Source organism: Pogona vitticeps, chromosome 6, assembly GCF_051106095.1.
Source record: "Pogona vitticeps strain Pit_001003342236 chromosome 6, PviZW2.1, whole genome shotgun sequence".
In the NCBI taxonomy this organism is placed as follows: domain Eukaryota; kingdom Metazoa; phylum Chordata; class Lepidosauria; order Squamata; family Agamidae; genus Pogona; species Pogona vitticeps.
Genome location: NC_135788.1, coordinates 8,234,786 through 8,252,133, shown reverse-complemented (window position 1 = coordinate 8,252,133; position 17,348 = coordinate 8,234,786). Strand labels below are relative to the sequence as shown.

At 42.7% G+C, this 17,348-nt stretch overlaps 1 protein-coding gene across 6 annotated transcripts in view; it reads right to left on the bottom strand.

The window, feature by feature from the left end:
• The window catches only part of DPP6 (dipeptidyl peptidase like 6), a 490,996-nt gene that overhangs the window by 149,434 nt on the left and 324,214 nt on the right, over positions 1–17,348 (bottom strand). For all 6 annotated transcript variants that reach the window (XM_020779739.3, XM_020779741.3, XM_078378511.1 and 3 more), the window contains exon 2: positions 1,547–1,661. In XM_020779739.3, coding sequence (XP_020635398.2) covers positions 1,547–1,661 — 115 coding nt within the window. The remainder of the gene's footprint in view (positions 1–1,546; positions 1,662–17,348) is intronic.

The following is a 17,348-nucleotide window of genomic DNA, read 5'->3' as shown; positions in this document are numbered from 1 at the left end:
GATCAGGCACTGGAAACATTTAATTTAAACTCAAGGAAACTTTCCTTTTCTCTCTGCTTTTTGGTTCCCAAAGCTCTCTAAGGTTCCCTTTTGTCCCAAGGAAAACTTTGGGAGGGTCAGGATGGGGGAGTGGTGCAAGAGAGCCTTTAGTAGTTCTTTTGTAAAAAAAAATCCACCAGATCACCACCAGAATTCCCATAAATCTGGGATTTGTATTTCAAGCAAGGAACTTTTCCAAATATCAGAGGTTGATATCCTATAATAACAACCACTGCACCAGAATGAAAGAATGCCACATCAAAAATAAAAAGTCACATTTCTAATAGCAACTCAAGGAATCTCCCAGAAACATGAGCGGTGGTCATCCAGAAGCTGTAGTCCACAGAGAAGTAAATCTTGCAAGATCTGGGTGTTGTGGGTCTCAGTCTACAAACTGAGAGCCACTGTTAGAGGCCGTGTACACTCTGCTCACCCAAAATGCATCTTCTCGAAAATAAGCTTTATGGAAACGGAGGGGGCAATCTCTCAGATCCGTATTTTAAAAAATCAGCTTATTCATGTCTAAAGATCAGAGAGGCATTATGGCACTAAGTGCCTTTCCCACTGCTTAGTGTTAACTTGCTCTGTGAACAACACACATCCCTGTTTAGAGAAGCCATAAACAGACTCCAACAAGCCAATTAATGAAAATGACTTTTTACTTCACTGGTCCCAAGATACTTTAGACAGTTAAGATTCTGTTTTCTTTCATTAATAGGCACACGGGCTTCCACTTGGTACTATATTCTAATGGCTTAGTCCTAAGACTGATTGTGTCTATGCACAAGTGGTGCTCAGGAGAGAACAAAGCAATGGAAAGGAGAAAACAAAGCCAAGGAAAGCACGTTATTGCAGCTAGAGCTTGGAATGTTACATTTTAAAAGGAACTTGCTGCATTACTTATTGCTTCATGGCAGCCATGAAATTACATTGCTCTGATTGTGCGCGTTAGTAATGTACTGGCATTAGCTAGTGAGACTGTGCAGCTTGCCCAAGGCTACATAGGCCAGCTCTACTCACAGGAAGCACAATGGGAAATGAAACCTCCAACCTCTGGCTCCCCAACCAGAGACCTAAACCAGCCAGCTAATGTTAGGATCAAGCCCATTGTTTTAGGTCTGCTTCATTCCACTTGAAGTTTGGCAGAGTTCTGTTTCTGGACTCCAAATTCCACCCCCCACAGCATGAACAGTAGCCATGCTTATTGGGACAACACACTCATCTGCACAGTAGCAGAGAGCTGCTCCCCTCTCCTACGCATGTGCATGCCTATTCAGCATCATTTTGCAAACAAAACAAAACAAAACAAAAACCCCACGTATTTCTGCTCTTGAGATTAAGGCACTTTTAAAGAACAGGGGAGAGGCTTTCTCCTCCTAGTTGATCCAGCAGTCAAGCTCAGTTGGATAAGGCCTCTGCCTATTTTTTAAAAAAGTGCATTCCCAAAAGACATTTAAATGACAACACCAGCAGCAGCAGCAACTAAAGCGAAAGGTTCTATAAATACCTGGTGTCAGCAAGATAACCGAAGTGACAATCAGGGAGCAGATAACCAGAATAACAAGTAATGCGATTGCAATTCCTTTCCAGTTTCTCTGTGGAGGGTTGCTCCCCACCAGCTCCTAGAGGGGGAAAAAAAGAAGAAAAGGGAAAGAACATTAAACAAAGGTGAAGAGCAATGGCCAAATCTAAACAGCAATTAGCTGAGTAGAGTTAATTAGCAGTGGCTTCAATAGGCACGGCTGCAGCTCGATGGTGCAGCGACATCTTGACTAGATACAGACAGATTTGTCTTCCTCAGGGGTGGGCAAAATGTAGATCCTGAGTCATTTGCAGGAGATCTGGAGCGTCCTGAACTCAGTACATTGCTTAACCACTGCAGTAACGAAAACTACCTTCACCAGCTTGGAAATGCTAGCCTTCCAAAATGCAGAAATCTTGGAGCAAATTGGAACAAACTGATGTGCAAACTGAGTCCAGGATTTATTAACGGGTTAACTAACTCGTGTATATCTTCCTTTCTCCTAAACCTGTAAGGCAGCTTATGATAAATTTAAAACATATGCAGATAAACGTAGATCAAAAAGAGGTACAAGTTTAAAGGCAGTTAGTGGGAACTGATGGCATTTAAGGTCAGCCTTACTACTGTATTTGGCAGCTGTCTCAAGTGGCATTTGCTGAGGGCTGCAGAGTATTAGCCAGTGGTGGGAGCCTAGGTGATTTGTATTGGAGTGGGGGCGGTGTCACCTTCTGAAATTTCCCAGTGAATCCCTTCTCTTGGTCCCTGGGATGAAGAACAGGGACATGCATCATTCCGAGTTAGAGGATGGAGTTTTGTGTGCCTGCAGCTTCCAGCCTCTTGCCCTGGATGTTGACTCATCCCTTGGATTTAGAGAACCTGAATTTTCTGGCAGCAAAGGATGGAGTCCACCTCGTACCTATTTGGACTTCACCATGGAATACTTGTGTAGCTGTGTGACATTCCCATTTGTACTCTCTCCCACTTATTCTGAAAGTGTGACGCTTCCATGACCCAGGTGAGCAAGTCAGCATAGTAGCACCAGTGGTGCAATACATATATATTGAAAGGAATGCTTGTCACTTTGTGCTGTCAAGTTGCCTATGAATGAGTGACCTCCAAAATGCCAGTTCATTAACAGCCCTGCTCAGTTCCTGCAAACAAGGCACACTACGGCAACACAGTTGCTTACTTTGGTTTGAAAGGTGGTCTACATACCAAAATAGTTGGCTACTCCTGACTTAGCTAGGTAGGTCCTCTTTAGTTTATAAAGTTTACTTACAAAAGCTAGTTACATCTTTGCTATTTGGAGAACCCATTCATTACTGTTTTCATTCTAGCAAAAGAGAGGGTTGGCTTCACAGATTTACTTATGATTTATATTATATCATAGTGGGGGATGTGCGTATTTCCAAATATTGTTAGTGGCAGTTGTAATCAGGCCTAGCCAGTATGGTCAATGGGAAGGATGATTGATTTATAACCCAATAACATCTGGAGCCACACATTTTTTATTTATCATATCCAATCATGCTTACATTTTAGAACTCTGTTCTGTTGCCTCATTTGTCTTGTGATAAAGATTTTGAAACAGAAAACAATATTTGGTCAGATGTAGAATAAGAACAACAAAAAGGAAGCAAGAAATCTGAGCAGGAAAAGGCTAAATGAAACAGGAAGCCCTAAAAGCAGTGCAATACAGGGGGAGGGATATTAAAAAGTGTGCATTTTTTTCCCTGCACATTAAGGTCAAGACATTTTTGTACGGTGAATATACCCTTGAGAAGCTGAGAATAATCAGTATTTCCATCTAAAAAAAAAAGCATGGAGATTATGTGATTTTTCCCAATGTCAGGCCAATGTTATAGCAAGAGAGTCAGGAAAACAATCCAGGTCCTATTATCTCGGTTCACAGCCAACCCTTCCTTGCACATCAAAAAGCCAGAAAGAGGAGAAAAGGAGAGACTGGGGAGGGAGACTGGAGAGCAAGCTAGTGCCAACCCTACCAGGAGGCCAAAGGCTAACAGAACTGTTCGAACAGAAAGCATGAGATCCTGCACTTGCTAGTTTCTCTTCAAACAGAGCAGCTGAGCCACAAGAGACAACATGGCCCAAACCCTTAAGGTGGGCAACTCCCACCAGTCAGGAACAAAGGCAACTTCTAATATTAGCTCTTGCTTCCACCCATCCTTTCTCCTGTTGTCCTTTCAGAAGTGCCCTCTTTGGCATTTGCTGCCTGGGATTTAGAGAGGGCATGTCCTTGGGCTCAGCTCAAGTGATGGGGTACCCTCTTACTGAGATATTGAGGACCGGGTAGTAGAGGTGACTTTCACAACAAACAGAAGTAAAATATAAGAACCAAGTCATCTTCAGACAAATTCTCGTCAACAGCTATGACAGGATGTCAGCAAAATTGGGTCACCTGTATTCTTTTTTTAGCAGTGAATACACAATTTGTTTTTTCTGCAGGATCAGACTTTATGGAAGACAGGTTAGTGCAGAGGCAGAAACAACGGGATCAGCACCCCTCCCATGCCCTCTCAACACCCCCCCCCACTGTGACCTCCAGGGACTACTCCACCCTGGACTCCTGATGCCATTCCCCCTCTCCCCAGCCCAAACTGGCCAGTGACATGCCCGAAACTGCCAGGGCATCATGGTTAAGGCTATTTTATTTTTAAGATCTCTTAAAAGTACATAAGTGGAAATGATCCTGTAGTCACTTCTGTAATTAAAGAAGGAAGAAAGTACAGCCTGTCAAGGTCCCGGGGTGTGTGAAAGTGGAGGAGGAAAAGCTCCTGAGCCTTTGATGGCTGCTCCTCACTCTGTGAATGCTACAAGACAGGACGTCCAATCTACATCTGGGCCTGAAGCCAAGAATGCTGGTCTTAGAGGAAGGTAAAGGTAAAAGGTTGCCCTTGACATTTAGTCCAATCGTGTCTGACTCTAGGGAGCGGTGCTCATCCCCGTCTCCAAGCCGTAGAGCTAGCGTTTGTCTGAAGACAGTTTCTGTGGCCACGTGGCCAGCGTGACTAGACATGGAATGCTGTGACCTTCCCACCATGGTGGTACCTATTTATCTACTTGCATTTTTACATGCTTTTGAACGGCTAGGTTGGCAGGAGCTGAGACAAGCGACAGGAGCTCACTCTGTCACGTGGATTCGATCTTGCGACTGCTTGGTCTTCTGACCTTGCAGCACAGAGGCTTCTGCGGTTTAACCTGCAGTGCCACTACATTTCCCCTTAGAGGAAGAGATCTGATCTTTAAACTCCCATTGATATTGCTGGGGTGGGGCAGGGGTAGAATTGCAACTCTAATCTTCCCAGTATTGAGCTGGGACTTCTGATGTCTTGAGTGCAGACTCTATTTGGATTGATGAATCCTTCACTGTTTTGATTTATTCATGGTCAGCATTAAAGATGTTGTAGTTCTTCTGTAGTCATGATTTTTGCCTTCTGAATCTTCCACTGCAGGCCTGCTTTGGCCCTTTTCTTCCTTTCACTAAAAGTCATTTGAAGTCATTGCTGCTGTCTGCCCGTAAGAGGGTGTCATCGGCATATCTTAAATTATTGATGCTTCTTCCACCAATATTCATTGGAATAAGCATCAATGATGGAGTGAAAATTGGTGGAAGAAACATCAGCAGTTTAAGATGTTATAACACTGTAGCTATAATTCTATAATTAAAAACATGCAGCCTAGACAGATGTTCATATTGTTTTTATATAAGAGAGAAATATCTGCGTGAATAAAATGATCTTTTTTAAAAAATATGGCTTTGCATGTAAATCCAGCAAACCATGCTCTTATTTATAATGCAGATTTACAGAATCCAGACTCTGCTCACTAGTATGTTTAATAAATAAAATATAAAATATTGGGGAAAAGATTATGACCAAGTTCTGCTGAGAAATAAATATCTGGCCAAGCTGTGTTAAACTGCAGAGTTCAAATTATTTTCTCATCCACCCTGTGTGAATGCTGAAAAGATGCACTATAAATTCCCTTTTTTATGTTGCATGGGCCATTTGCCATGGGTAGAGAGGGTAACAACAAATTATAAAACCAACAATGCCTATATTTTGGGCACATGAAGCTGATGTTTAATCATTTCTGTTTCCTGTAGGAAGAGATTAAAAGGCCAGAAGAGGAGCTTAAAATCATTTCCAGGACTCAAGTATCCTTTACAAGATTTATGCCTTCCATCTCAATTTCATGATTACCACTGATTAATTCATTAAATCATGCCTTTGTCCACTCTTCATCTTCTAATCTAAAGAACACTGCTGCCCCTCCCTCATTAGGAATCTTTGCTCTGGGTTAGACATGTACAGTAATAATTAAAATATGGTGTTTCATAAAACTTAATAAAAATAACAATAATAACCTTCGAACTGCAGAATTGAACTCCCAACCTCTGGCTCCACAGCCAGAGACCTAAACCACTGAGCTTTCCAGCAGTTTCAGGGAAGCTATGCTGTAATGATGGAACTGCTATGGGAACCCCACTTCTTTTATAATGCCTGTTATAAACATTTCCCAGAATTCCTAGCAATGCCTTTACTCCAACTAGCAAGCCTGCCAGGTTGATGGAACTTTGTACATTTGAAGCAAGTAATGTGATATGTCGATTCTCGTAAGCATCTACATAGCTTCAGAGTCTGGAGTGTCAATTAATAGAGTGACCCATAATAAGTTACTTTGGGGGATAACAAGGGTGTAATGAAGTTATATTTCAAAAATGTTTACTTCCTGAGGTGGTGGCGCTGCAGGTTAAACCGCAAAAGCCTTTGTGCTGCAATGTCAGAAGACCAGCCATCATAAGATCGAATTCACGCAACGCAGTGAGCTCCCGTCGCTTGTCCCAACTCCTGCCAACCTAGCAGTTCGAAAGCATGTAAATGCGAGTAGATAAATACATACCACCTTGGTGGGCAGGTAATGGCGTTCCATGTCTAGTCATGCTGGCCACGTGACCATGGAAACTGTCTACGGACAAATGCTGGCTCTATGGCTTGGAAACAGGACGAGCACCGCGCCGTAGAGTCGGACACGACTGGGCTAAATGGCAACGGCAACCTTTACCTTTACTTCCTGAGCTAGAAGGAAGTCACCCCAGGACGCTCAGATTTGTGGGTATGATGTATTTTCAAGTGGGAACCCACAATGGCCCTAACATGGCTTTCAAGGTAACTGAGATATTTAAAGAGTGTTTTTACTAACTGCACCCTATACCCAAACTCAGTGAGTTTCCATGGTCCAATGGGGATTGGAAGTCAGGTGTCCTGAGTCCTTTGCCCACCACTCTATCCCTTACACACCACACTGGGTTCTAAAACTTACGAGAATGAGAAATTTAGCAGTGTTTTTTGTTTTGCTACAGCAGAATCTGATTGACAACTGGCAAACAGGATACTGAACTACGTAAGACTTTTACTGAACCTGGTCTTAAATTCTTATGCTAATAGCAACTTCCTTGTCAGTTCCCAGCCTCCTCATAAACCTGGATTAGCTTTTGCAACGGGGGGGGGGGGCTTAAATGCTATAAGAGTAATTACTGGAGAGAATTATTGCCCTTTATGGACTCCGTCCAACTTTGCAAAAACAAAAGAAAGAAATGCTTAAGAAAATAATCATGATCTTCTAATCCTAAAGAAGACACTTTGCTTTGAATATTAATAGCACTGGAGTCCATTTCCAAAACTGGGTGCACGAAGCGTCTGCTCTTAACGAAGCATTAACAAAACATACATGATGAGCAATGGAAGTCCTCAGATAATACCAGCTCTTTGCTTCGTGTAATGTCAAAGAATTAAAGCAAAGCCCAAATGGCCTTTGCAAATCAATCAAAACTGCTTTCAATCTTGTTGCACCACAAACTTCCACTTTCTTCACATTCACTCTGTCCTGCTTATATAATTGACTTCCAACTGGCCTGGAACTGGAGATGTCAACAGCCAGCTCTAAAGCTGGGGGATTTCATCTTTACATGGGCAACAGACAAACAAACAGATCTGCACTTCTAATACTCTTTGTGAAACGGCCATATAACCCACCAGGCTGAATTACAGTAGCCCTTTGTACTACCGAACGTAGTGGCTATATTTTAATATTGCTGTGCCTATTAATCGGATCCAAAATGGCATAGTTTCCTAAATGTGAAAAGGATGAACCAGCATGGAACAGGAGGTAAGTGGAAACTGTCCAGTGCATGAGCTTTCAGCGAAACCATTACTACCATGTTTATCTTCAACCTGCCAAAAATCTGTCATCTAGATGGCCATAGTTTATATCTCCAGCTTTCAAATAAATGCTCACCAGTCATAGCTTCAATATGTCCTTTAAATCGTTTCTTAAAATAAGTAAACCAAAAGGGTAAAATGCAACAGTCAGTTGATATTGATCTTTTTCATTTGTTTTTTTAAAAATATATAAATATACATATTTGCATCTCTTTTCTGGATAATACAATGTGCGGGTACCGCTCTTTGAATACGAGGCTGGCTTCCCAATCAATGGCGGTGGCATAAGCATAGGAAATCACATTAGAGTAGGCCCACTGAATTAGTGGTGATTTGTTGAGTCAATTCCTTCATAAGTTCCATTGATTCAAATAAGCCTACTCTAGTTCAGGAATGCACGTGTGTAACGTTAATAAGTAAACAATAAGCTGCAGTCATTCTAGGGATCTTTTTCCAAATACCTCTTTCCATGAGCAGTCCATGTTTCACTTGAGTCATTCAAACATTCTGACTAAAGATGTGGGTATTCGCATCTGTAGACAAATACGAATATCTCCCTGCAGGTGGAAATAATGAGGGTCTGGCCCCATGGAGCTGGACCGTCCACTCACTATTCGGCTGCTGCCACCGGCTCAGCAGCATCTTCTTATTGTGATGTGCTCCCCAATGGATGGATGAGCCACTCCTGGCTGGAGGCAGGACGACAAGCCTCTCTGCCAGGTTGCACAGCGGCTAATCCATTTAACCCTTGTTATTTCTACCCGTGGGGAAATATTCGTATTCGTACACAAATACAAATACCCCCATCTCTAATTCTAATTCTTTGAGAAACATTGGCTCAAATCCTATTGCTTAGCATAGCGAGTTGCACCAGGGGAGGGCCATTAAATCTGCAGTGATTTGGTGAGTCCGCTGCTCCACAAGTTCTACTGATTCAAGACGTCCTACTCTAGATAAGACTTGCTACACTAAAAGAAGCAGTTGTGCTTACTACTCAAAGCAACAGGATTTCAGCCATAGTGTTTTAATCATGTCTAGGGTAAATATAACCAGCTTTGCTTCATAGATTTGGTCCAGGGACTTCACCGTCTTTGCCACACTCCCCTGGGACTACCCAAGTTTGTTGATCTCTTTATCAAAAGAGTCCAGAAACAGACACAATGCTCTGGGTAAAATCCCACTGCAGCAGAACAGAATGGTACCTTTCTTTATTTGATCAGGTCATGCTGCATCTGTTGAAGTAGCCTAGATTTATGATCTCCTTTTCTCAGCCACAAACTGTTGTGTTTTAGAGATCTTCTGTTGGCAGGTTTTGGAAGGACAACTGCCTGAATGGGGCATTCTCTATTGTCTTTCCAGGGATACAGATATATGTACCAATTGGATTAAAAAAGATAAAATTGCCTAGATATTTTGGAAACGTATCAGCTTTTATCTAACCTTTATGTGCATGATGCACATGTGGTCAATGTAGTGTTTTTAATTGTGTCGCTCTGTGTAGGTTTATGTTTATAAAAAGGAATGAATAAATAAATAAACCTCAATTTTGAATTGCTGGCTGCCTTGAGAATCTTTGGGGGCAGAACAGTGATAATAAATTAAATAAGTAAACAATGATAAATAGACAGTGTTACAGGCCATAAGTTATTTCTGCTTAGCAGCAACACTAACAGGGTTTTCAAAACACATGAGGAGTGTTTTACCATTGGTTCTCCTTACAGTAGGTTTCCGTATCTTAGTAGAAAATTCAGTCTGGATCTCTTGAGTCTGTCTGACAAACTGCCTACTACACCCCCCTACACAGCAGTGTGTGTGTGTGTGTGTGTGTGTGTGTGTGTGTGTATACTGCTGTGTAGGGGGTGTAGTAGACAGATTGTATATATATAATTGTGTATAATATTTATATATAAAGTGTATTATATATAATTGTGTGTGTGTATACACACACACACACAATTGTATATAAAACACTTTATATATAAATATAATAAGCCTTATATGTGTACTTTGGGCTGTAGCCTTAAGAATACGGACCTGCCTGAACACTACTGAATTGGATGCCATTATTCCAGCTTTGAAACCTCAAAGCTGCATTTTAGCAGCTAAATCCACTGCAAATGGGAGAAATCTATAGGTAAAATGGGGAGGGAGCATGGCAGTAAATAACCACAGATCATTCACACATTTCTGAGAATATGCAAACATTGGAAATATTATATGTGAAGATATATTTGTATGCAACCTTAGATATATTGATATAGATCAGGAAAAAATAAAGGACACATCTGATTGCTGGTATACCTAAATCTAGCCACTTGACTGCTATCTTTTCCTTCTCACAAACAAGGAGGAATAATAACCTTAAGATCTCCACTATTCCTCACATTATCCCCAGAGAGAAGCCTCTACAGGTGATTCTGCAAACAAGAAGAAAAGGAAAAAAATCTAAGAGGGTGGCTTTTCCCAAATGACATTGCAGCAAAAATCTTGATTTAGGAAATACAATCACCTGCCTTTATGATAACAAGCAGCTTGGCTGTTATCTCTACTATGCAGCAGAAGCAGGACATAGAGTTCGGAGCTGCAATTTCAGCAACAGCCTAAAGGCAAACTGTGCTCAATTACATAGCTTGGGAAAGTTACATTTTTTAGAAAAATTATCACTCTCAGAATCCCACATAGGCTGTGGTTGCTAAAGATGTCTTGGAGTTAAAATCCAAAAAACAACAGAGTGAAACTTTTCCTAGCCCTGCTTGTTGGTTTATGCCCTAAATCAGCAGTCCCCAACCTTGGGCCTCCAGATGTTCTTGGACTACAACTCCCAGAAGCCTTCACCCCCACCTCTGCTGGCCAAGATTTCTGGGAGTTGAAGTCCAAGAACATCTGGAGGCCCAAGGTTGGGGACCACTGCCCTAAACCACCTCCTCCCACCCCATGTGCTAATTAGAAGTTAACCGTGAGGAACACCTACAAAAAGTTCTGTGCTGACTCAAATGGGACTTTAGCTCTGCCTCCATCTCACGTTGAGTCCACACCACAGGGCAGTAAATCAGTGCTGTTGTTAGTGTTTGCTCTTCTTTTGCCCTAAAAGACAGCAAAGCTGAACTGCATTATCAGCACAAGAAATGGACAGCACCAAAGCTACCTTTGTGATAGAACACTAGCTGCAGACACCTAGATTCTTCCCCCTCCAATAAAAAAAAAAAAGACTTATCACCATCATTATCATCATCGTTGTTGTCATTCATCTTAGTAATTGTAAGTTTCACACTGCATCACAGGTGTTCAGTCAAGGACAGAGGCCAGCAATGAGTAAGGTCAAATCCATAATTATGAAACGCATTATTGCATTTCTTTGTCTGCCAGTCCCCTATTTATCCTGGAATCCAGCAGCTCAACCCTTTCCTAACAAACAGCTATGAATCACAGAATCAAGGCAGGTCATATGGGAGAGGCCTTGGGCACTGTCTTCAACTTTCAGTTGGCCAGACCCCTTATAAGGTGAAGGTAAAGGTTCCTCTTGACAATTTGTCCAGTCATGGGGGCAGTGCTCATCTCTGTTTCCAACCCATAGAGCTAGCAATTGTCCAAAGACAATCTTCCGTGGTCACGTGGCCAGCGCAACTAGACGCGGAACGCCATTACCTTCCCACCAAAGTGGTTACCTATTTATCTACTCGCATTTTTGTATTTTGCATGCTTTCGAACCACTAGGTTGGCAGGAGCTGGGACAAGTGACGGGGGATCACTCCATCACATGGATTCGATCTTACGACTGCAGGTCTTCTGACCTTGCAGCACAGAGGCTTCTGCGGTTTAACTTGCAGCGCCACCATGACCCCTTATAGAATTCCAATATTTGAGAGCAATTAAGCATCTTTTAGCAGATGCAGCAGCTTGCTGAGTCTTCACAGTCAGAAGGGCTTTGACTGTTTACATATCTTTCACTGGATTTCTTTTTAATTGGCTTGCTGTTCATTTTTTTTTCCGGAGAGCATCCTTTTTGGACAACATTATGTAGAAAACAAATCATTTCCCCCGGGAGAGCTTTATGATAATTTTGACCACAACTTATCATCAGTAGCACAATAATTCATTGACACCTGTTGTTTCATGAGTGAGTTATGCTTTTCAAATCTTTAAAATTGTGAAATATTATCAGGCCATGGAAACAGAGTGGAATGTGCTTGCAAACCCAGAGCTATGAATATGGCATGAGCTTTTTGGACTGCATCTCCCACTAGCGCCCACTAGAGAACATGGGGTTGGGAAGCGCCAAACACTTGTTATTTGAAGGACGAACCAGCACGAACTGCTGATCCAAAACAATGGCTATAATTCAATTGGAGGATCTGCAAACATGTGATATGCTATCAGCTATAGGCTTCCATTCCTAATTTAAAGCTTCCTGTCCTACTCCACCTCCACCCCCACCCCCAGTCAGCTTTCAAGGCTCCGTTTGCCTTGCAGAAGCCTTTGGGAGCCTCAGTACAAGGTGAGGGAGCCTTTAATATCCACAAATTGCTGCCACCACCAATCCCTGTCCTGGTGCCACGACTGGCAGCAGCTATTCTCTGATATTAAGGGCTCCCCTCCATCTGGCCTGAGGCTCCCCAGGCAAACATAACTCCAAGGGCGCCTTGGAACCTGACCAGGGGTGTGTAGAATAGGAAGCTTTCAATTAGGGACAAAAACCTGTAGCATCAGCTTGCACGGGTGTAAACATCTGGAACAGGATTTCATCCCAGATGTAAAATTACTGGAACAACTACTAATTTGAAAAAAACATGTAAAATACAAGTAGAAATTATTTCAAGGTCCCTGTCTCCACCAAAGGCAGGGAAGCAGGTATGAGGACACAAGGAAGCTGTCAGATCTACCAAGGCCAATTTGGTGAGGGCCCTCAAGGTTAAAGCCAGGGTGGGGTAGACTGGAACTTACTGGTTTCCAATACAGTTTCATAAGCACTGCAGCAACATTACCCCAGCTCTCATCTAAAATAAGACAAACTGTTGTGATTCTTACTTGCCGCTGGCAGCCATGGGAGGGGTTGATTACACTGGCTATAATATCTCTGTCCATAGCAAAACAACAACGATAACATGCATTATTAGTATTATGTAAAAACGGGGTAGGCCTTCAGGACACAGAGAAACAAAACAGATGTAACAGTAGTACCTGAATACAATGTGTTATGGGGGAGGCAGGCTGGTTGCTGGGTTGTCCCCCCCCCCATAAATGTCACTGCTAACTGAAACGGTGAATGCAGTTCTTGTGGGAGTGTGCATTTAAAACAATCAAATCAACGAGAAATTGGCTTCCTGCACCATGGGAGGAAGTTTCAAACTTAATTTAACAAAAGGGAACAAAAGAATTTACTTGAAAATTAAGAGAAAATTGCAACGCTCACTGGGGCATGCAAACAGAGAAAGCATTAGTAGGGCAAACACACATGTGATTTTTGACATTCACTGACAGAAAAGAAAGTCTATTATATGTGAAGAATTATGTTGGGTCATAATTAGAACTCTCTCTCTTGGTCTTCCCCCTCTCTACAGTGGCAGCCTCTGTGGGAACATGTCGCCCTCATGCCTCCTTATGAGTTGCAGGGGATACGCACAATTCTCGCCATGCAGAGGGGCACTTTTCTAATGATTCAAAGAAGCCGTGTAGAAACGATATGGAGGTGAGGATGCTGATCCACCTTCTGCCAGTTTGAGGGCTCCTGGTCCCATAATTCAGCCTAATGATCTTCCTTAAATTCTGAAAATCTGATCCCTTGTCTGGTGTACGGAGTGTTTCTCACTCCAGCGATCAAATACAGCTCTTCTTCTACCGAGTACTTAAAAATGCTGAGCAATAGGCAAGATTGAGGTGGCTATAAAATAAAACAGAAGTCAATTCTGTTTTATTCCCAATAGTTATGACGAAATAGAATCTTACGCTGCAGGCGCCAACTCCTGTCTGCGAAGACTGGGAAGGCATTATTTCCAATTTTTCTTTAAAAATTCTAGTATTTGCCTATCATTTAACTAAATTGGGTTAGAAGGTAGCCAAAAGGAAATTGTTGCACACTGTTCGATTTATTCTAAGCCTGAAGCACTGTCTTGTTAACATATCATCTGGAAAGAGACCGAAGTACCCATTTCTTTCTAAACGTCCGCTGCAAATGTGTTTGCAAACTCCTATAATCAAGTGCCATCAAATTGATTCTGATTAGAGATGCGGGTATTTGTATTCGTATACGAATATCCCCGTACGAGTGGCGTTAATGAGGGTCCAGTCCCATGGGGCCAGATGGTCCACTCACCAATATGCACAGATGCGGACTGCATGATTCTACCAGTGGCTCTGCAGCGCGCAACCCGCTAGTCACTCTTGGCAGGAGGTGGGAGGACAAGCCTTGCTGCAAAGTCGAAGAGTGGCGAGCGGATGGCGTGCTGCAGAGCCATTCATAGAATCATGCCGTCCATGTCCGCGGTGGATCGGTGAGTGGACGGTCCTAATGCCACCTGTGCAGGGATTTTCGTATTCATATACAAATATTCGTATTCGTATACTAATATTCGTATTCATATACTAATATTTGTATTTGTATACGAATCCCCCCCCCCCAATCTCTAATTCTGATGGATGACAACAGTTTTCAGGGTTTTCTAGGTATTGCGTACACAGAAGTGGTCTACTGTCCCTCCCTAGTGTTCTAGGACTGGGCAGCGTTCCCAAGGCTACACAGGCTAACTCTTCTCCCATTAGTCACAAGGGGAAGTCCTGACACCTGGCTTAGCAGTCAGGTACTGGTATGGTTTTTGGCAAAAGAAATGACTTGTGGAAGAAGTATTTTCAACGGAGAGGGAAAGAAAGACCTCCGGTGTACCAGTGTCCCTTCCCTGTAGGGTCAGCCTTGCACTCTTTCTTTCATAAATCCTTTACGATGGAGGATGATCCCAAACAATCACTCAGAGATCACTAGATAGAAGGAGTTAATGGCAAGGTCCTGCAGGTTCACTATGCTCATGCAACCCACAGTTTCTTTTCGCCTTTAAAGCTTATACCAGGAGGCATCTAGTAACTCTTTGCACATTCAGTTCCCAGGGCTGGCAGGTGTGTCTCTGTTGGTGGAATAGCGTAGCCCTGATGACTTTGGAGAACTAAAATGTCCCATCATGGGTTTTTTTGCTTATTTTAAAAGGATGTGTCATTTAAATTCCCATTGTGGGTTTTTTGCTTCTTTTTTTTAAAAGGAGGTGTCATTTAGTTGACTTTCTAATTCCATTTTTCCCAGCAAACAAGAGCAAAACTGACCACATCATGTTCTCTAATTTCCTAGTTCTGGCCATTTCCAAAGAATAGCAGCAAAGGGAAATATTCTACATTTCTCTTTTGGGAGTCAATAATGGAATTCTCAGGATTTTTGGTATGAAGATAACAAGTTTCATGCTGTACATAATACATTCAGTGTGGTAGTCGAACTGAGGAGTTCATAAGGTTGAAGTCCAGCAACTTTCTGAGCTGCAGGGTCTATGACTACCTGTCATCCCCTTCATCCCCTTCTTTGTTCCCACAAAGTTTAGAATCATTCCTCACAGTAGCCGGAAGATAAATCGATTTTCCCAAAAACAGTACATGATAAGCTGTACTTCCTCTAATGCAAAGTATTCGGGGATAGTTTGTTCTTGGTGACTTGATAAAGAGCCATTAACTTTACAAAAGACTTGCTCATCCATTGGAGATAATGACTCACCTAGCTGCCTGCATTTTTGGACTCTCTTTGGGGAGGTGTAGTTATGGGGACGCTCACAATGTGAACCCTCCAAGGTGCCCTTCTGAACTGACCTATATGTAGCTGCATAAATTTACAGTGTCACTCGGCAAAGCTGTTTCCACACTAAAGATGCCAAGTAAAAAATAAACAATCTTCTGTGGTCTCAGAAAACTGCCACATTATTGATTGCCCCCCATGGGCAAATTGCTGAAAAATACTTCACATGCACCACATGCAATAGGACGACACAGGCTCAAAATCAAATTCTCTGTACTTTTTAGGGGGACATAACCAGTAACTAAGCAGCAATTCTTTTAGCAGGCTAAAATCACCCATCCAATCAAGGGAAGCAGCCGGCCCCTGGGGTAAGGAAAGCTTCCTCACCAGAGATCCATTCTTGCCAAAGCTGCAGTAGCTACCGATACTGATGACAGTGCTGTAAAGGCCCCAACCATCAAGACGTTGATTCATGTCCTGAGCAGGCTGCTATCATTACAGGGCTGTCATTCACACCTAAGCAGCAGTGACAGTTCCCTCCTTGAAGCCTTGTCACATCTGCTCTTTTTTGAAGGGTACTCCTGGCATAGCCACATGGCCGAAAGGGACTCCATTCCACCTGGAGGCCATGAAGCTATTTCCTTCTGCATCGGACTTAGTCCCAGCGAACTCTGTTCCATGCTTTCCTTACCGGAACTCTCCAACATCAGAGCAAACAAGATTGGGTCATGCAAGACAGGTAGTGCAAGGAACACAAAGACTTCCATGTCTTGCGTGCTAGACAATCTAGGACAACTTCCAAGGTCCTTCCCTCCATTACTGAATTCAATAGGAGAAAAAGGTCAGCTTGCAATTCAAGCATTTACCAACACCAGATAAAGGCTATGTATCAAATACGTAGGAAAGAGCAACTCCTGAGAGCAACTAATAGCTCTACAGTTATAGACCTCTGATCAATTTTTTGGGAGAAAGTTGCACTGGACTTACTGGAACTGAGTGAATCTGGTGCCATTCTATGGTGATTGACCATCCCCTCTCTTCCTCCCCCCCCCCCCCAGGATTTCTTGCAATGCAGTTAACATTATGAATTGTTAAGAAAGTCTTTTAAGTCAGTGGGTGAACGCTTCTTGATTCTAGTGCCCATGAAGACAAATGCATACACAGCTATTATAATATCATGCCAGGTACAGTCTGCTATTTCACTCTGGCTGCTCCTAAGCTATCTTCAGAACAGTTGTTGAGACCAAACTGTATGCCTGTTATTGAGGGACAATCGTATCTTGAACCAAGAGTCATCTTCAACCTGGCATTTAACTCAAGGCAGAAGAAGGCTATTTCACTCAAAATGAATGAGAATCACAGTGAAACAGCCTGCCTTGCATCAATTTAAATGACAATGATTGCACACATGATAGAAATGAGCAACCAGCAACACATAAGAGCATGAAGGTAAAGGTAAAGGTTCCCCTTGACAATTTGTCCAGTCGTGTCCAACTCTAGGGGGCGGTGCTCATCCCTGTTTCCAAGCCATATTGCCAGCGTTTGTCCGAAGACAATCTTCTGTGGTCACATGGCCAGCGCGACTAGACACGGAACGCCGTGACCTTCCCACTGTGGTGGTACCTATTTATCTACTCGCATTTTTGCATTTTGCATACTTTCAAACCGCTAGGTTGGCAGGAGCTGGGACAAGTGATGGGAGCTCCCTCCATCGTGTGGATTCGATCTTACAACTGCAGATCTTCTGACCCTGCAGCACAGAGGCTTCTGTAGTTTAACCCAG